The sequence below is a fragment of the Leptodactylus fuscus genome, chromosome 1 (genome assembly GCF_031893055.1).
Source record: "Leptodactylus fuscus isolate aLepFus1 chromosome 1, aLepFus1.hap2, whole genome shotgun sequence".
Taxonomy (NCBI): Eukaryota; Metazoa; Chordata; class Amphibia; order Anura; family Leptodactylidae; genus Leptodactylus; species Leptodactylus fuscus.
Genome location: NC_134265.1, coordinates 220183805 through 220205878, shown reverse-complemented (window position 1 = coordinate 220205878; position 22074 = coordinate 220183805). Strand labels below are relative to the sequence as shown.

Sequence of the window (22074 nt, the reverse complement as noted above, 5' to 3'; positions counted from 1 at the left end):
AGACTACTGTAACAGCCTTCTCCTTGGCCTCCCAGCAAATTCTCTTGCCCTCCTCCAGTCCACCTTAACCTCTTATTCCACCTCTTCCCACTTTTTTTCATCAGCCTATGCCATTTGCTAATCCCTTCACTGGCTACCCGTCACCCCTTCGAATAGAGTTTAAAATGTTAACGCTGACATACAAAGCTGTCCACAACCTGTCCCCTCCATATATCTCTGACCTCCTACTCTGCTCTTCTCTTATCTGCTCTTATGACCAGCGCCAAGACTTTTTCTATGAATCCCCCAGACTCTGGAACTCACTACAATGACACATAATACTGTCCTTCACAAACACAAGCTTCAAGAACACCTTGAATATGCATCTCTTTGGGAAGGCCTACAACCTTCAATAATACTACTGACACCATACTACCACCAGCTGAACAGCTTCTACCCTCACCTACTGCCGCTATCCTATTCTGTCATAGATTGTAAACCCTTGTGGGTAGGGCCCACTGTACCAGTTGTTCACTCTTAGTATTGTACTTGTTCTGTGTATTACATAGGGGCTCCATGTGCCTTTCTTACTTATCTTACTGCCCCTAAGCTACAGCCTATATTATGGTCCAGGAGCTGAAATCCCAGCTTTTACTCAGTGTCATTGGAAACAATTAACAAACTTGTCAATTAGCAGATCCCTAATAACTTATTTCAGTATATATATTGCAATAGTTTCATTGTCTGCAAGTAAGTAATAGACACAAGGAATGGCATATGACTACAGGATCCAACACGAGGTTACACAAAGTTTGTTTGCAGTTGTGACCATATAGACCATTAGGTCTGCACAGGAGCTGTAGACACAAGAGGAGGCGAGATTTTAAATTAAGACTAAAGCAAATTTGCTTCAATATTCATTTTAGTTGCATTGCAACCACAAAAGGAAATATAATGAATATGTATACATTCACTTTAACTCAAGGTAAAAGAATATCTATTTTATTTTCAAAACTACAACACTATCTTCTTGTGGTGTGTGCTGCATTCTGAGTAGAAATTCCATAAAAAATGTCTAATTGGTCACGTACCCAAAGTAAATTTATCACTAGGCTAGTCTTTTACTTTCAGATAATCAACACAATAAAAGAACCCATCTAAGCAAAACGTGTCCGTTCACGAGAAGAAAATCCCCTGTCAACATCTGCTTTCATATTCCACACGTCAGATCTCTAGCCTCTAGTGTTTTCGGGAACAATAGCATGTTGACACATTTCACTTTGGCTACTTAAGTCTTATACAAAAGAAAACAGGGTTGTGTGCATTGGTGTGCCATGAAAAGGAAAAATATCAAAACATATTATTGCTAATGCTATTCATACAGGGTAAAATATTTTACTGATACCAATGACTACTAAGACTCTTCTGAAACCTCTTCATCAGGCCAAGGTCATGCTACACCACATGTTATATACTACCATTATGTTACATATTTTATAATATTGGTTCTCTAATCTATGAAAGTCAATGGAACTACTACTTTGGTGGGCTTGGTCAACCATCTAATGAGCGTTAGGGGCTCACAACTCTCTTAGAAAGGCAGATGTCAGGATAAAGAAGTGGGCATGGTGGATCTCAGCATGTCCAATAATTTTCTCTCATGGTAAGAAGCCATGGAGGACCCTTGTAAAGGATTATTTGTATTATGAGCCAAGGTATTTTCTATTTAGCTTACCAATGCAGCGTGACCCATCCAGGCTAGTTGTAAATCCTCTAGGACATATGCAGACATAACTGCCAGCGGTGTTGGTACATTCTCCTCCATCACACACATTAGGGGTTGTGCTGCATTCATCAATATCTGGAAAAAGAAGATTTAATGAACGAGTACAGAAATTGTATTCCAATAGTTTTAATCTCAGCCTATTATTTATGAAGAAGGAACATGGATCAAATGCTAGTCTCAAAGATCCCTGCAGTCTATAGGTATGAAGCCAGCTCGAGGATATCTGAATAAGTCACAGTATATTAGCGGCATATTCAGTAAGTCCCTATTGGCAGCAAAAGAGTTAGTAGTGAGATCAGACATTCAGACAAATCTTTGTGTGTGAGGCAGACGTGTTTTATGGTCGTCTAGCATGGATACCATTTTCTGTTTCCTAGATCAACCAGGCTCTGAATAGCAGCCAAGTCATTAAGTTGTTCATAGCTTCTTCCCATCGAATGGGAAAAGCAGTTTTTTTTAGTAGCCAGGACCTGTAGTTATATCTATCAGTAGTAGGAAGCATAGCATATGTCAGATTATTTTAGATAGGGTGTGTGCATTCCTTATAAATGCCTTACAAAGCATCTGAAAAACAAGCTATTGTTCAATGTAAGTGATTGCATTCATAAATACTGAAATACAGTGATAGGCAAAGTTCACATCCCATGTCAGCATCAGCTATTTATTTGCTAAATACCGTGGTCCTTACACACTTCAGGGGTATGGATCTCTGTGCGAAAGATTCTCCAATCCAGTCTACACGTAATAAAAAAAGAATATGATACAAATATGTCCAAGGCCTGGTTCACATCTGCGTTCGGTACTCCATTCAGGGATTCCGCATGGGGACCCCCTGAATGGAATACCGAACACATTGACAAGCAGTGAGCTTATGAAGCACACAGACCCCATAGACTATAATGGGGTCTGTGTGTTTTCCATGTGCTGTCCGCACAAGTCATGTGGAGAGGAAAGTACTTCATGAAGTGCTTTCCTCTCCAGACACCACGCGGAAAACACATGGGCCCCATTATACTCTGTCAAGCGGACTCCCAAAACGGAATACTGAACGCAGATGTGAACTGGGCCTAAGTGAAAGCATGTAATAATCCTCCTCTCTACTTATGGATAAAGTAACATCATATGGTATTCCTGATAGCACAGACATGGAAGTGGCTTGAAAAATGTCTATGGATTGACAGAAAGACACAGAATGGTGTGGATTTTGTATATTCTGCATTGACACTTGCAGATGAATACACATTCATTTCATAGATACATGATTTTCTTTGCAGAAGTTGTATACTGCATCAATAAGAACTCTTTATTTCATTTTCACCATATCAAAGTGTATGCTATGGATTTCTACTATGAGCATGAGCTTTCTAAGCTGAAGGGAAGGGCAAATCTTTCTACAATATGTCCACTAGATTGTACATATAATACCATGACATGGTGCGGCACCAGTGTAAGAATGATTTATAATCCAACTACGGTAGTAAAGCCGTTCCCTCAGGAATACTGTGCAGATGAATACATGAGGGCACCATGGTGTGAGCATGTGGTATGTGTTTGGATGACTTCATCCCTTTGACTTTACTCCTCTAAGTAACCTATTTCACATGTATTTATTTGTGTTTGTGTTTATAACCATGGAGAACTGGCACAGTTGTCATACATGCAGAGTGTTGTTATTGCAAAATAAGCACATTTCTCTGCTACGTGTGAGTGCAGAACAACTTCAACTGAAAATGTGTTACCTTCACACTTCTGTGAGGTCTCACTCTGCTTGTGTCCAGCTGGGCATTTACACTCATAGGATCCCACTGTGTTGATACAGTTACCACCTTGGCACAAACCAGGTATGGCTTGACATTCATCCACATCTGCAAAAAAAGAAATATGTCTTGTTGAAATAGATCCACCAATTCCCCTCTTATGCTAGGCTGTCTTGGTTTTAATTAAAATGACAATATGGCATCGTATTATTAAAAGAAATTACATGAATTGAAAACAGTACTTTTAGGCTAAGGCCCCACTGGACGTCCTGCAGCCAAAAAGCGCTGAGGGAAAACCCGGGGCGGCAACGCTAGAATCTAACTGTAAAATGCCACGATTTTTCCCGCAGCGTTTCCGCCGCATGCAAAATGCAGCGTTTCCATCCTGTAGGGCCCCGGCGTTAAAGGGTTGTGTCTTTTGTACAATATTGTTGTTATTAGAAGAATTTATTGAACCCTGCCGCTGGAATCTGCTGAAATCTGTCAGGGAATCTGTCCACCACTAAATGTGTAACGACGCTGCGGTGCTACCACAGACAAATTGAAGCTTTAGGCCGGGGTCTCAAGTGCACAAATACTGCAGAAAAAGCAGCAGCGTTTTGCAGTCCCTGCAAAGTCCTAAAGAGTACCATGCACACATTGTGGGAAAATACATACACTGCAATTTCCAAAATCATAGTGGTTCTGGAAATCCAGCATGTCAATTCTACCTACGGAAATGTCGGCGGTTTCCCTATAGGTATAATTGAAGCAGAAAGTCTGCTCTGCGGACCTTCTGTGAAAAGCGCTTCTTAAAAAAACGTGATGCACTGCCGCCTCAGTTTTTCCTGCAGTGTTTTCTTTTTGTGGGGCCTAAGGCTTACATGGTTTCCAATAAAATTAATGGAATTGCGTAAAGTGTTCAAAGTGCTGGGATTTCCAGATCAAATTAGTCTTTTGTAGCTGTTCTTTGCAGATGAGAGACCTGCGCATTCACTACTAGTTCCCTAGGATTTTTAAAAATCATATTCCTAGACATATCCTGTATTATACAATTATATATTATATGAGTATTCTAAATCACAAATACACATAGCATTACGAGCCTATTAAATACCGTTTTAGGTTTAGTTTGTGGATAGCGTGTCCGGATTTTGGAGTTGTAATTTGTAGCTGTAAATATGCTTTAGAATTTACTACACTAAAGTCACAACTAGATCGAGTTTGTCTCTGCAGCCAAAATCTGTTTGTTGGAGGGAATAGAAAGAATAAAGTAAAAGTAAATAGAGAAATCAGACTTTTTCGTCCAAAGATGCAATTGTTAAACTTGGTTCTATACAGGATCTGAGGAGCAGTGCACTTGGAACCGTTGAATATAACCAGATGTGGAGAACACCAGCAGGATTAAGTTTTGGATTACAGCCTCAGCCAAGTCTTGGCTGCTTTTTACACAAAGGTTTCTCTGTTTATAACCTTCCGCTAGAAAATTAAGGCAGTGTGTACTCATTAACTACAAAATTAACATGGTTTGGTGAGGTTCAAGACTTTCTGTACTATGTGGGATTCTCATTGTCCCAGGGTTCCTTTCAAAGTGTCTCTATCACATTATTACTAAAATGAAAAAAATACTTTTTTTTTACTATTGGTACCAGTTATTGTAAATATAACAGTAACGTGTGGATAATATTAGGCATTAAGAGTGATTTCCTATTGTGTTTGACTTTTATTAGACACTATCACGATTCCTCAAGAGTAAAATGTGCAATGGCTGCTAAATTTACAAAGAAAATGCTGTAGCTATGTGACAAGATTGCTGTAGCTAACTGTGCAAAACCTTACTAAAGTACCTGAAAACTTTATTGGAGCCCTGACCTCAAACTACTGCCTAGGTTTGCTGTACTAGTGCATTGAGTTCCCTATGAGCACTTCCGCCTTTGCTTTTTCAGATTACAAATCTTTCTGCCTTTGCCAAACTTAATAGCCACTATGTTTAAGTGTGTTACTGAACCAAATCACTTTGCAATTCTCAGCATTTCCAAATCAAAGTACAATGAATTGAAAAAAATTCAGTTCAGTAAAAAAAAAAAAAAAAAAAAGTCCCATAAATGCCAGAAAACATAATTGCTAACAACTGGTTGTTTCCATTGTGATTGAGAGGGTGTCTAACCCTCTCTGACTGCTATGCACATTCGTGAATTGAAAATATGTAAACTTGTAAAAGAATTTTGGCAGCAATTCATCCCATAACATAAACATAAAGGGGCCTATAAGCCACAATTGTCTGTGACAATGTTTCGGAATGAAAAATCAAGACCAAAATGCTCTTTGCTTGAATTGCATGACTCAATAGAACACAGATGGCCGCAAAAGAAATTCCATGAAAATAATCCCAACTAAAAAAAATAATTAAAACAAATTATATATATTGCTTAAGAAAATATGCTTTAGGTGTAACAGGAATTGCAGTCATATTTAAGCAAAATGACTACCAAAGTGGTCAGCAACTTCCGGCCCTGTGCTAAGGTCGGCACTTCAGGCATATTTACTTGGCACAGTGTTGTCTCTAATGTCTAAAACTCTGCTGCTCCAGGTAATCCCACGCTCTCATGGACCATGTAAACACAGTCGGAGGGGAGGAGGCATTAAGGGGGAAGCATGAGGCATGGCGTCCCAGTGTCCAGGCTGTGAGCTAGTCTATGCAGAGGGAAGCAATTGCCTGTGCAATTTATTCTTGTACTTTGAAGCCATTGCAAAGTAAAGTATGATATGGTAGCTGAACATGCTAAAGTAGGAGTTTGTTCATTTAACAAAGCTGGACAGATAGCTATAGGTCTATACAACAAAAAAGACTGGTTATGTGAGGGAAATTCTCTGTCTCCTGGCTTACTGCAGATCAGTCTGACTACTGTGTTTAGCCAATCGTTGGTTCTACTGGAGATAAATCATCTTTACCCATAAAAGTCCTGGTCAAGGATCACATTGACATGGAAGTTTAGTCAACCAGTTAATTGGTTGCTGTTATGGTGTGTTATATAACTTTCATGTAGGAGTTGACAACCTTAGAATTATTGCAGGGCACACTGACTACCTCATCATTGACTTAAAAAAAAAAATCGACACACAATACTAAAAATGCTGCTGTTGCTGACCCCTGGGCTAGCATATCATCTACTGATAAACTGCCTAGCAATAGTGACTAAGAATTCACTGGAAATAGTCAGTAAGATACAGTAGGAATTCACATGTCTAGACCATGAAAAATTCAATTACACCATTTATGCTCTTTTCACATTTTGAACTACAGATATAAAGATGCATAGAGATGGCCTCATGGTCTATTGTGCCCAATTTTCATAATAGTTTCAGCAGTTAGAGTTGTTATGGCCTGTGTAATGACAATCACAAATAAGAAATGGAAATTGCATATAAAAAGAAAAGTAGAAACAAAAAAACAAAAAAGATACCATCCAAATAGAGTAGAAAAAGCTAAATTAACAACCAGTTAACAAGATGCCCCCCTCCCATACAAAATGTCACCATTTTACTACCACCCACCTATGTCTTCTGGGGAAAAGAAGAAAAAGCACCCCAGAAAAAAAATAACTCCCAAGTGTCCGACCCCAGTGGCATCTAATCCATCTCCAGTGGGTTTTGTTGGTTAAAAGGATAACTAAGGTTAGCATGTCTTCTAAAATCAGAAGAGCCTTTTCACACCCTGCAGACAGATTAGATAGTGAAAATTTCTCAGCTGTAGTGACCTCCATGGGCCCAAAATGGGACAAATGAAGATAGTCAAGAAGAGCTTCTACAGGAAGTCGGTTATTTCCTTAAAGAACACTTATGGCTCATGACCCGCCAGCTGTATTACAAGCCCAGAACACTGGATTGCAACCACCATTGATATACATGAGGTGGTCTGTTCAATTTGCACCAATGGTTTAGTCTCATAATATCTACACCAATCCAATTTTAGAAAGGTGAGAGGCAACATTATATGATATAATTTGATCTCAGGGAAGGTAAGGCCTTCCTGGTCCTTAACGCAGCATAGCAATGTCCGTTTCAATGTTGCTTCCTTCCAGCCCAAACAAACTTTATCTATAGCAAATTGATTATTTATTTATCTATTTTACAAAAGGGGTTGGGGCAGAAATTGCCAATGTTTGAAACAATTAGACTAAATAACATGTCCATTTTACACATCATGCATCTGCTCATCCATGTAAAAGTGCCTTGCTTCCATCTATTACACCTATCACAATCAGTTTGAATAGACTTCAGAAGGTATACATCCCCTATTAACCCAAGATATTTAAGGGAAGTACATATCCACAAAACTATATGATGTCTCCAAGAGATGCATTTTGGTGGAATAAATCAGGAAACGTTTATCTTAAAAATCTTTGAAATTCTTCCATCATATCTGAAAGGTCTACACCGGGGAATCTGACATAAAAGCTGATTCTCTACATAAACAGCCTCTGGCTAAAATACCCTTAATGTGTAAATTTGCCTGAATATAGCGTAGAAAGGGTTCTAATGTAAAGTATAAAAATCAAGAGAGAAAGACTACTCTGAAAAAAAATGCCAAAGAAAATTCCAGCATCCAATGAAATTTCATAAAAATGTACTTATAATCCTTAGTTTTCAAAAATCCAAAATGACAAGGATTCATATAAAGAAAAAACAAGTAGCTTACGTGTTTTAGGGCAATGTGCCCTTTACTCTGTCTGACACCATTCCAAATCTCAAATTCCTCTAAAAGGTTGCCATCCACCTAGACTTTAGCAGTTGGCCTAGCGACATCTTCCAATGCATCATAAGCCCAATTCCTTTGAGGGTTTCCTCCATAAATACCTCATTCACTTCCAGGTTTTAGATGAGTACACATCAACTAACATAACTTGATGCCAAAGAATTTGGTGACAGTGTCACCTCTCTACGTCCAGTAATCCTTCAGTATCCTATGTTCTCATATTTTTCATGCATTATCTAATTTAATGATATATAAAATATCAAGTCTACTTTCTCTTCAACTGTAACTGTACCATGAAAATGTGGGAACAATAGACCCATATGTATTAACTGTGTAGTTGGAATGTTTTTTTAATTGTCAGACTGTGCCTAGAAGTGTCCTTTCCTCTATAAATTGAGTCTAAAAGATGCAAAAGCCACGACATTGACATTATAGGTTCAGGTGTGATTTTTGGCACCTCCAAGCGATTGTAAGGAAAAGATTCCTCTGCAGGGGAAATAGAAGCTGTTTTGCCACACCACATGGCAAAGTCGTTTAAAGGGAAACATGAATTTAATCTAAAAAAATGGATGATTTTTAATGTGTTAATTTTCTGCTTTTACGTTTAAGGCGGTTATGCAGGACTCAAAAATATAGTTGTTTGTCTCTCCTCAGGAAGAGATATCAAGTCTGTAGGTCACATGGCAATGTCACATCTCCATCCCATTAAAATGAATGGGACTGAACAGCAGAATGGTCTTCTGACCAACAGACATGATGTCACTTTCTGAGAAGAGGAAACAAACCATGTTTTCAAAGTCCTGTACAACCCCTTTAACTAGCTATCATCAAAGCTTGTCTGCATAGAACTCAAGGAAATAAATAGAATTGATATGGTCCCAAAATGAGAATAGCCGCACTACATAATGACAGGTCAGAATAAAGGGTCACTCTTATTTCACTTTAAACCTTGCTGTCTGCCTCATAGGAGGAGAAGTGTGCCAATAGTTTGGAGGAAGTCATGGTTCACAGAACCCACCAGCCAGGACCCCTTCACATCCAGGTATCTGAGCCCAGGGACTTCATAGAACTCAGCACCCGTAACCACAATGGGAGAGGCAGAGACATTATATGTTATTTGGAGTGGAGAAAGGTACCATACCACCATCTTACTCTGGGCATCCCTCATCCCAAGTCCGGTAACAGCCATTACAATGGAAACTGTGGTTGCGGCAATGGCATTAAACTACCAACATGTACAAAAAGACACTATGATGTTTTTGCACGTAAGTGAGCCACCACAACCTCTGTGGCCAATAATCGGCAATACTGCTAATACCACACCAATGTGTTTACTAATGTTACATAAAAACTCTCATAGCCTTATTGATTCGCCTGGAAGATGATGCGTACTGTGCTTTTCTATCCACAAGACCAGAAAGTAGCAGGTCAGTGATGGAGTTCTGCAGCCGTATCCTGCAGTACAGTTGTCATTCAGTCATTATAGTCTAAGAACATTTTCTCTGTAGAGAACAATACTTTCCATTAAAATTCTTTAAAATAAGTCATACTGTGATAAAAGTTCCTGTTATAATCGTCTTTAGAAACAGGAAGAGAGCTCGGAATTGTAAAGAAAATGGCACTAACTGCACTAGCCTTGTCTTCTATATGTAACGTCTATCTATATATACCTAAAATAAAGCATGGTGTGGCAAGTGTGTGAGTTAAGTGGAATAAGCAAATGCTTTCAGGTGCAGTCCCACAGAGTCAAACATCTATTCCAGGCATGTGATTATTGGCCGGTTCCTGCTGCTCAGTAGGTGGGGGAAGGAGAAGGCTAAACAACAGTCAATTTACTTTGATTAGCAGAGCAATTAACTGCATGTTTTTCTAAGACATCCCAAAACTTTGTGGTTTCACGTGGAATTGCTTAAAACTGCAATAAATCGGAAACTTTCCTTTTCTGTTTGGGGAATAACATCATTACATACATATGTATTACTTATATAAAGGTGGTATTCCCATGGACATAAATATATTTAAATTTGTAAACAGTTTGCAGTTCAATCTTTTTTTTCCCTAACCATCTTAGTGGTGGCAGTCTATTGTCTTGATCAATTGCCAATGGATATGAATGCAGGAACTTTCTAGGGTCTGGGACTTGTCAGAAACCCTGCCATCATTTCCGTATTGTGGACAGGAATGGTCACTACATGCATGGAAACATAAGCCAACCACAATAAGGAAATCGTAGCTGGGTTTCTAACAAGTGCCAGAACAACCGATCATAACAACAGAGTGTAACCACTAACATGGTTACAAAAAATCTTTAAATCTCAGCAAAATTTTAATTATTTACATTTGCAAAATTGTTTAACTTTTAATTGTCCACAGATTTAAATATGGCTATATTCATGAGAAAACACCTTCAACTCTCCTTGCCTTGTCTGTTTTAAATAAAGACTCCGGTCACACTGCTGATGTGTACTGTTCTTTTGGGTTTCCCTTGCTTTGCTTTTACAAGTCAATGTCATAAATGTGCTGGGATCCATTTAAAAATAGCTGAAACATGTCACATTATTGGGGATGTCCAAGACTATGATATTGATTGTCATGGCCTCTTCATAGTGACGGTGCTTGGTACTGCAGCCCATTCCCATTCTTTCGGATGAGAGTTAACATGGCCGGGTGACGAATGCCTGTGATGTTATTGGGCAGAGAAGAGGAAGTATGTTTTATTGTATCATATCTATTGCTGTTGATAATGTTTTTTTTGGAGAGAAGTGGGTACCTTGGTTCTAAATATCTTTGGATTTGAACAAAGTCACCTACCTTTCAGATGCACCACCTAAAAGTTTGGGAAAAATAAATGCCAGGCTGTTCCACCATATATTTACAGCAGCAAAACACCAAATAGCTACGTGTATGAGATGTTTGACTTCACTGTCTTACACTAGGTTCACACTAGCACCCGGTCTCTGTTCTCAGCTTTCCGTCTTCTGCATGCTCTCCGCCGCAAAACCGTTTTTTTAAAATTGGACACATGGAGTACTGCATGTCCGACTCTGTGTCTGATTTTAAAAAAATCAGTTTCGCGGCGAAGAGCATAAAACGCTCACCGGCGCTCACAGCCGGACATCTTTCAAACCCATTCAAATGAATGGGTATGAAAGAGTCCTGCAGGTTTCCGTCTCCTGCTCAGTTTTGTTCAGGAAACGGAAACCTGCAGAACGGAGACCGGGAGCAGATGTGAACGAGCCCTTAGATTGCAGAGTGTGGCTTGTGTTTGTAACTTTTAGACTGTCTGTATTCTTCTTGGAATAATCTTTGCTTTTGATCTTTCTTCCCTTTTTATTTATACAAAGTTATTTTTTAATTAAAAACTTGACAAAATAAAATTCTCCTTGGCCAACACACGGCCGTTTTGAGAACACATTGATTTCAGTATGTCTAGTCACATGTCTGTTTTTATGATGGACTGTTTTTCATGGCCACCAAACAAACTGACAAGCTCTGTCGATTATGACAGACACAGAGACCCAATAGAAATGAATAGAACATTTTTTAACAGTTTTTCTGATTAGTTATAGATCAGTGAGTTGGGGCAAAAAGAAAGACCAATGTAAGGGGGAGTTCACATGGAGTTACGTGCCGCGTGATGTGGCATGTAGACGCCGCGGGACTCTTTGCGGGCCGTACACGCTCCCATTGATTTCAATGGGAGCGGGGATCGTATGCGCCGCGCTAGTTTGCGGCCGTGTATAAATGCACGACCACAAACTAGCGCAGCGCAACTGAAATCAATGGGAGAGTGTACGGCCCGCAAAGGGTCCCGCGGCGTCTACGTGCCACATCATGCGGCACGTAACTCCATGTGAACTCCCCCTAACTCATCCATTTTTTTAACAGACCATTAAAAGCAGATGCAAAATGGGTGACACTCGGTCATTGCAAACTTGATGGAAAACAGCAATCAAAAACAGATGGTTACAGCAGTTTTTATTGGCCATTAGGTCAATCCAAAACATCACTGTCATATGAATAAGGTCTTAAAACCATCCACATTGACAATGCCTTAAAGATCATGTAGTCTCTGTAGACTATGGTCAAAGGTCAAATGTGTCTGGAACACATCAGACAGGTTGAAAGAAGAAAAAAAAATAGCTCCAAAATGGAGAAAAAGGATTGTGTGGATTTGTAAATTTGCTTGTGTGATTTTTAGAGAACTGTACCTTGGCAGGCTCCAGTGCGGATATTTGGAATGAATCCCCTACGGCATGGGTGTGGTTGAGCAGGACACATTTCGCAGGGGTGACCCCATGCACGGCCAATAGTAGCACAGCACAATGTCTTTGTGCACACAATACCGCTAAGCTGTCCTTGACACATTTGATTGTTGATCTGTGTAAAACATGGTCCAGTCCGGTAATCTGGAAAACAAAAGATAGCAACATTGATATTTGGTCCAACATTGACTTGGTGATGACAGATAGTCATACTCAAAAGTCTACATTCACAACAATGAGCTTCAGAAACTGGGCCATACATTGTGGGTAATGATTTTTGAATGAAGTCACCTAAAGTCTAAATCAAGAAAAAAAATAAATAATAAAAAAAAAAAAATTATATATATATATATATATATATATATATATATATATATATAACAATTAAAAGATATCTAGAAGCCTCAATGTGAAAAATAAAATTAGCTTTACAACCAGCAAGATGATCCAACATCCATATGGGTATCAGGGATACTCCTAGTGTAACTAAACTTTACAGAAAATATAAGAATTATAGAAAATTTAAAGAAGAAAAATTAGATTTTGTTGAAAGTTTTGGAAAATGGTAAAAACATAATCTTCATTTGTATTGCGCCAACAATACATGAAATTGGCCTTAAATTAAAAAAACCGTTTCCTTACAGTGTATGGTATATATACGTTTTATCTCCTAACTGATACATGTTACTGCATCTTTAATACCAGCACTTTCTAAAGCTCATGGACGCCTTCCAACAAAAACATTGGTATTTTAATGAATAGGAAAATGTATAAGTTGAGTAACTGCTATGTCTCGTATATATTTTATTTTCCTTAATCAAGAGAAAGGAATTTTAAGTGGTTGTTACACATTGAATTTGTCGTATGTCTAGTAATGCAGTTCCTCTTGTCTTCTAAGAACTTCACGGAAAGGAGTTAGTCTAAGCAAGAAAAGCCTTTGAGAAAACTGTGTGTGTGGGGTGGGGTGGGGGGCTGGCTGTTACGTTTTCCTGCTATCAGTTCACCATGGTAGCAATTCCCAGGGCTGTATTAATTGGGTAGTAAAATATCCCAGATGTAGAAGTCGAGTCCGTCACAGTTTCCCTCCCCCTTCAGCTAATGCCATTCAGAAATGAAGGTATAGGAATCTGTAGCTGTGTCTAGGCTCCTATGGCACACAGTGGACTAGCACATCTGGGATCCTTCAAGCAGTATAACACTAAAACATCATCAGGAACGCATGAAGAAGTGGATTTTTGGCCCCCAGAAGATTGATAGCTCATTCTACCACAAAGTCTATTGTCTATTCCCAGATCAATGTTTAGCAATGGTTCACTGGAAAACATTGAATTCTAGAGTAGAGTTTCTCCAATCTATTTTATTGGGGCCCCTCAAGCTACAGCATAGTGATGCCTGGGTCTCATTAGTAGTTAAGTTTCATGCCAGACTTGAAAAATATTTCTTAAAGGGGTTTGCCAAAGTTTTAATGTTATCCCCTATCCACAGCATAAGGGTTAACATCCTGATTTGTAGTGGTCTGACTGCTGGGACCCCACCATCTAGATGAGGCTGCAGGCTCTGTCCGTCAACGCTCTAGAGAATGAATAGGGTGGATGCACAGTCTACTGCTTCACTTGGACAGGGGATCTGGATCCCTCTTCTTGTGATCATTGGGGGTCCCAGTGCTCAAACTCCAAACAAATAGCATGTTACCATCATTAATTGAAGTCTGTCAGCAGTAAATTTGTTATAAACCTCACCACACTACCTTATAGAGGTGCTCCTACAGTTTCCAAATATGTCTCTGTTATTCAGCTTTGGAGCTTCATTGTCATTTAAATCACTATTGTATTTATACGCTTTGCCTGGGAATCTAGAGCTGAGACCTTTGCCAGGTATTGTGACTAGGATTATAACCCATTCACTGCTGACAGACTTCCTTTAACACTTGGACCAATGCCTGTAAAGTATCTCTTATTTGTAAATTGAAACGAATTTAAAGGGAATGTATCACCGATTTTTATTTGATTTTTATTTGTTTATTCATTAAAACCAGAGAAATATATCATTTTTTCTTAAATCTGATTTTATGTTCAGTTTGTAGATTTTTTATTCTACATCTTGTACATGATTATTGGTACTGCCCTCTTGCCTGACCTTCTCCTTCTCCGTAAAGGGTGTCTCAGCAAACAGATGAAAATGTTAGGGTCACCCGAATCAAACAGTGTCTTCCCTTGTGAATCAGTGACTCAGTTGCCGGGATATTGCCTTTTTAAGTAGAAATGCCTTTATTACTCCAAAGAGCTCATTTGTATATTGATAAAAAGACGGTATGTCAGCAATTGAGGCGCCAATTTACAAAGGTGACTCTAATGTATCAGCAGGGCTCGGTTGATATGCTGGGTTCTCATGGCAGACTTCCTTTAACAGCATTTAGTGATATGCTTTACAGCAGTCTTTGGCAGTAACAGACTGGAAACAAATGACTGAGGTCTATGGAAGTCTTGCTCTGTGCAGGGAGGGGGAGTATATAAGTTTATTCTCAGTAGGATGCAATGATGGGTCTGTGGTGCTACGTTTGTGAATGCATTTATATATAATTCCTATTTTTGTTATTTTTGTAATGATCATGGATTAGATATATCCTGTGGATCTCTTTCTACAGTTAAAAATACCGTGTATAATGAAGTAAAGAATAAAAATCTGATTAGATTTTCCATTGGGGTGTTACTCTGTATGATTGCAGATAGATTAAGACACTCACTGCAACAGGACTACATTCAATGGACAGAGATATGGATTGGAACTGAAAGACACAATACACTGCACTGTATGATCCAGTGATTCCAGTCTTTACTTTCTGTATGTATAATAATGGCGTCTCCATAGCTTCAAACACACTCTTAGACAACTTGAAAGGACACTATGAAGTAAGTGTGGCCTGTTAGAGATGGGAATCAGAGCTGGAGTTATATGAGCTCTCTATGACATAAGAGCAATTATCCAAGTCTTTGTTGTAGAGTGTAAAATAAATACACTAAGGGCTATTTACATTATGCAGGGGCAGATCACTCAGCATATATGGGCCCTCGGCAACAACGGGGGAATACAATCATCTGTTACTGATCTTTCAGACATTTTTCAATGTGCACAAACATTTCAGTAAGTATTTGGACTAAATAAACCTACTGCTTTATAAATGTGTCTGATCATTTAGCAGTCAGCAAGATGTCTGTCGTGATACAGCAGAAGTAGCAGAATCAATAATGATAATGCACAAGCTGACAGAGCACTGAATTCGGCGAACTGTCAGCTTTCTAGCGTTATATAATACTGCCCATGTCAGGGGCATGAAAGGTTCTCTTTAAGGCATGCTAGGTTCCCATACCCTGGTGGATACTGTCTATAAATGTACACGAAAAAACTCCAAATTGCAATATGAAATCAAATACTTTATATAAAACCATATTATGTAAATCATGTCTAAATAAGTCTTCTTAGGGTGCATTCACACTGAGTATACGCCAGCTTATTCTGAACGTAAAACACGTTCAGAATCAGCGGCGTATAAAGCAGTTCCATTCATTTCTATGGGAGCCGGCATACAAGCGCTCCCCATAGAAATGAATGGGCTGCTTTTTTCCCTATGAGCACTCCCATTGAAGTGAATGGGAAGTGCTCGTGTGTACGACTCGGCATGAGCAGAGCTAGCCGTACACGCGAGCACATCCCATTCACTTCAATGGGAGTACTCATAGGGAAAAAAGCAGCCCATTCATTTCTATGGGGAGCGCTTGTATGCCGGCTCCCATAGAAATGAATGGAACTGCTTCATACATGTTTTACATTCAGAATAAGCTGGCGTATACTCAGTATGAACTCACCCTAACAGGTGAGTGACAAATCTGGAGAGGCTGTTTTTATCAGTTGGATTGGTATATGGGTTCAGAAAACCCTATATTATTGTAAGAGAGGTGTTTCTATATTATTGCTGTTACTATGATTCTGTAGAAAGAGCTATTTAATCTGGTAGTTTTGTATTTGGCTTTTCGAGTGCAGATCTTGCTGGAATAGATTTTTGATTCCAAGTCTCATTTTTAGAGCCCCTAAAGAACCAATACAATGGAAGTGACCTAATTTTGTAAACTACATCCCTTATGGAATTTATCAAAGGCAATAGTGAGCATCTTGGACCACATGTGTTTCATAGATTTTATTAACTTTGGACAGTAAAGATAATATATATATATATATATATATATATATATATATATATATATATATATATACACTCACCGGCCACTTTATTAGGTACACCTGTCCAACTGCTCGTTAACACTTAATTTCTAATCAGCCAATCACATGGCGGCAACTCAGTGCATTTAGGCATGTAGACATGGTCAAGACAATCTCCTGCAGTTCAAACCGAGCATCAGTATGGGGAAGAAAGGTGATTTGAGTGCCTTTGAACGTGGCATGGTTGTTGGTGCCAGAAGGGCTGGTCTGAGTATTTCAGAAACTGCTGATCTACTGGGATTTTCACGCACAACCATCTCTAGGGTTTACAGAGAATGGTCCGAAAAAGAAAAAACATCCAGTGAGCGGCAGTTCTGTGGGCGGAAATGCGTTGTTGATGCCAGAGGTCAGAGGAGAATGGCCAGACTGGTTCGAGCTGATAGAAAGGCAACAGTGACTCAAATAGCCACCCGTTACAACCAAGGTAGTCAGAAGAGCATCTCTGAACGCACAGTACGTCGAACTTTGAGGCAGATGGGCTACAGCAGCAGAAGACCACACCGGGTGCCACTCCTTTCAGCTAAGAACAGGAAACTGAGGCTACAATTTGCACAAGCTCATCGAAATTGGACAATTGAAGATTGGAAAAACGTTGCCTGGTCTGATGAGTCTCAATTTCTGCTGCGACATTCGGATGGTAGGGTCGGAATTTGGCGTCAACAACATGAAAGCATGGATCCATCCTGCCTTGTATCAACGGTTCAGGCTGGTGGTGGTGGTGTCATGGTGTGGGGAATATTTTCTTGGCACTCTTTGGGCCTCTTGGTACCAATTGAGCATCGTTGCAACGCCAAAGCCTACCTGAGTATTGTTGCTGACCATGTCCATCCCTTTATGACCACAATGTACCCAACATCTGATGGCTACTTTCAGCAGGATAATGCGCCATGTCATAAAGCTGGAATCATCTCAGACTGGTTTCTTGAACATGACAATGAGTTCACTGTACTCCAATGGCCTCCACAGTCACCAGATCTCAATCCAATAGAGCATCTTTTGGATGTGGTGGAACGGGAGATTCGCATCATGGATGTGCAGCCGACAAATCTGCAGCAACTGTGTGATGCCATCATGTCAATATGGACCAAAATCTCTGAGGAATGCTTCCAGCACCTTGTTGAATCTATGCCATGAAGAATTGAGGCAGTTCTGAAGGCAAAAGGGGGTCCAACCCGTTACTAGCATGGTGTACCTAATAAAGTGGCCGGTGAGTGTATATATATATATATATATATATATATATACAGTTAGGGCCAGAAATATTTGGACAGTGACACAATTTTCACATTGCCACCACATTGGTTTTGAAATGAAACCTCTACAACAGAATTCAAGTGCAGATTGTAACGTTTAATTTGAAGGGTTGAACAAAAATATCTGATAGAAAATGTAGGAATTGTACACATTTCTTTACAAACACTCCACATTTTAGGAGCTCAAAAGTAATTGGACAAATAAACATAACCCAAACAAAATATTTTTTTTTTCAATATTTTGTTGCGAATCCTTTGGAGGCAATCACTGCCTTAAGTCTGGAACCCATGGACATCACCAAACGCTGGGTTTCCTCCTTCTTAATGCTTTGCCAGGCCTTTACAGCCGCAGCCTTCAGGTCTTGCTTGTTTGTGGGTCTTTCCGTCTTAAGTCTAGATTTCAGCAAGTGAAATGCATGCTCAATTGGGTTAAGATCTGGTGATTGACTTGGCCATTGCAGAATGTTCCACTGTTTTGCACTCATGAACTCCTGGGTAGCTTTGGCTGTATGCTTGGGGTCATTGTCCATCTGTACTATGAAGCGCCGTCCGATCAACTTGGCAGCATTTGGCTGAATCTGGGCTGAAAGTATATCCCGGTACACTTCAGAATTCATCCGGCTACTCTTGTCTGCTGTTATGTCATCAATAAACACAAGTGACCCAGTGCCATTGAAAGCCATGCATGCCCATGCCATCACGTTGCCTCCACCATGTTTTACAGAGGATGTGGTGTGCCTTGGATCATGTGCCGTTCCCTTTCTTCTCCAAACTTTTTTCTTCCCATCATTCTGGTACAGGTTGATCTTTGTCTCATCTGTCCATAGAATACTTTTCCAGAACTGAGCTGGCTTCTTGAGGTGTTTTTCAGCAAATTTAACTCTGGCCTGTCTATTTTTGGAATTGATGAATGGTTTGCATCTAGATGTGAACCCTTTGTATTTACTTTCATGGAGTCTTCTCTTTACTGTTGACTTAGAGACAGATACACCTATTTCACTGAGAGTGTTCTGGACTTCAGTTGATGTTGTGAACGGGTTCTTCTTGACCAAAGAAAGTATGCGGCGATCATCCACCACTGTTGTCATCCGTGGACGCCCAGGCCTTTTTGAGTTCCCAAGCTCACCAGTCAATTCCTTTTTTTCTTAGAATGTACCCGACTGTTGATTTTGCTACTCCAAGCATGTCTGCTATCTTTCTGATGGATTTTTTCTTTTTTTTCAGCCTCAGGATGTTCTGCTTCACCTCAATTGAGAGTTCCTTTGAGCGCATGTTGTCTGGTCACAGCAACAGCTTCCAAATGCAAAACCACACACCTGGAATCAACCCCAGACCTTTTAACTACTTCATTGATTACAGATTTATGAGGGAGACGCCTTCAGAGTTAATTGCAGCCCTTAGAGTCCATTGTCCAATTACTTTTGGTCCCTTGAAAAAGAGGAGGCTATGCATTACAGAGCTATGATTCCTAAACCCTTTCTCCGATTTGGATGTGGAAACTCTCATATTGCAGCTGGGAGTGTGCACTTTCAGCCCATATTATATATAATTGTATTTCTGAACATGTTTTAGTAAACAGCTAAAATAACAAAACTTGTGTCACTGTCCAAATATTTCTAGCCCTAACTGTATATATATATATATATATATATATATATATATATATATATATATATATATAATGGTGCTTTAGCCAAAAATTGTTAATTTTCACAAGGGATTAAAGGAGAAAATGCAAGCTGCAATTTGTTGCAATTTCTCCTGAGGAAAGAAATATGTTCCAAGTTTATGATGGGCATACATTTGGACTGTGCTGGAGGAGAGCTGTGCCTTTTGAGTTTTGGGCTGTCCATTGAGCGACTGGTTTTTGGATGCCATGCTACTTTTGCACAGCGCCAGAGTTGCCAGGAAAATGGAATTTCCCGGGAAGAGAAACATATTGTATATCTACAAATCATAGTACACTTTGTCAAAGTATGGGAACTTATGACAATAATAAGTCAACGTTATTCATGGCATCTTTATAAAAAGCCATTTATGTTTTCTTTTAATAGCACTTTAATATGATGTGAAACAGAAGTTGAATGAACTCCAGACACAAACTATTGTGAGCCTATAGTGATAAACATTCTGTTAGTGCTATGATTGTATATGGTAGATGTCGAAGTGATACGACATGTATGGAGCATTTCCATGGTCACTGTCTTGTATTTCATTGTACTGTGTATGTCTATCACAGTAATAAAGGATTAGCATGCAGTAATGTGTACAGGATATTGGCCAATATAATCATTTACATACAATCTATCATTTACTATATACACATACATTTCTACTATGGAGCAGTCTAAACAGTTTTGAATCATTGAATGCTATTCACACACAATCCTTCATGCAATATGCAGCAGTTTAAGCTATGTTTTAATATCTGTTCATATAATTCTAATCCATTATCATTAAATGTAATCTTTTACAGTATAAGCTTCCATTGTGTGTATTCAGTACAGATTGTTATAGTCGTGATATAAGTATAGGCTGAAGCAAACTGATATGTCCAGTGGCTGCCTAGAAAATCAGTGGAGGAGCTTTATACTACTTTATACCACTCTTGGGGGTGTAAGAAGGCAGAACAACTCACGTTTGTGGCTTTTTAAAATGTACTTGTGACACAAATTGGAGCGGGGTAAGTGTCTATCATCAGACACCCACTTCAAAGGTTGCAAAAGGATCATGAAAGACAAATGATTGAAGTGGTTTACTTGGTGTTTTAGGAATTCTAAAAAAAGAGCATAAATAGTATTTGCTGTCTGCACTTCTCAGAATTGGGAGTGGGGTGGGGTGAGGGGATGCAATGTAGTACTGTCCATACACATACAACTTTGTTTACTACCCTGTCCATCTTGATAGACAGGACTTTTTTTCTGCTGTGTTCAGTTTTCAATCGGTGGGCATCTGGCTGACCCCATTATATTTAATGGGATCTGCCGGTGACTGTGTGTAACCGCTGTTGTAGCGGTCCAGCTCTCTGTCTTTTGGGTCCCTTGAAGGATCCAAACAACAAAAAGCCTGGCGCTAGTTTGAACCCAGTGTAAGTGATGCCACCTCATGTCCAGTTCTCTATTTTGACTTGTTTTGCTTGGGCCAGCATTCCTTGTATATACACAGCTGGGGATCTTGTTTTGTCTCCTTAAACAAGACCAGGCTGTAAGACATTCTTCAGGGTTTAGGCAATTAACAAAAAAAAAAAAGAAAAAGAAAAAAGAAACCCTCAATGCTAGCAACCACTGACATCACATTCAGCGATAAATATATACCATATGTGTAATAGTGCAAATATACAGGACAATACGCATATGTATAATAAATGTTGTGCGTATTAATGAATTGCGTGTCTTATTTAATCTATCAGACTCTCAGAACTTGAGCTAGATGACACAAAGCCTGTTCTCCTCCTCTTGGCTAAAAGTGTGCCTTGATATGTATATGTGTGCAACAGTGTTCCCCCTTTCTGTGCCCCAAGATATGATGTCAGCATAAGGGAATGTGTATCACCAAAGCGTAGAACTGGCTGCGATCACAGCTAAGCCAGAGATCTTTCCTCCTGTAACCATTCTTCATGACTCTATATGTGTTTAAGAGTAAACTTTTTAAAAAATAAAATGAGGAAGTTTTTATCAGGGTGCAAATGAAATGCCTCCGGTCAAACTTTGGTTTGTGCGGGTCAATACGCTTTGGCTAATGTAACAAACAGCAGCAGGGGTTTACCACAAGCCTGGGGAGAAGATTTCTTAGTGAAATGAGAAAGACACACTTCAGACCACTGACTAATCAATTTCCTGCGAGCCGGAATTACAGTTAGAAGGTCAGCTGTGGTGTCCACATGCCTTCCTATGGGGGTTTCTTATAAACAGGCTTCTTTCTCACCCGGCTTGATGACAAAACCACATTACAACTTCTACTCTGCGTAGGGGTTGTGGTTGTGGAAGGAGGGGACCGAAATTTTTAACAGCCGTGTTTGTGAAAA

The 22074-nt window shown here is 39.4% G+C and overlaps 1 protein-coding gene across 1 annotated transcript in view; it reads right to left on the bottom strand.

Annotated features, from left to right (window-relative positions):
- The window catches only part of LOC142215467 (fibrillin-2-like), a 116922-nt gene that overhangs the window by 41234 nt on the left and 53614 nt on the right, over positions 1-22074 (bottom strand). Inside the window, exons 7-9 of the mRNA XM_075283698.1 lie at positions 12469-12666; positions 3505-3630; positions 1715-1840 (exon numbers count right to left, since the gene is read on the bottom strand). Of these exons, the coding sequence (XP_075139799.1) occupies positions 1715-1840; positions 3505-3630; positions 12469-12666 (450 nt within the window). The remainder of the gene's footprint in view (positions 1-1714; positions 1841-3504; positions 3631-12468; positions 12667-22074) is intronic.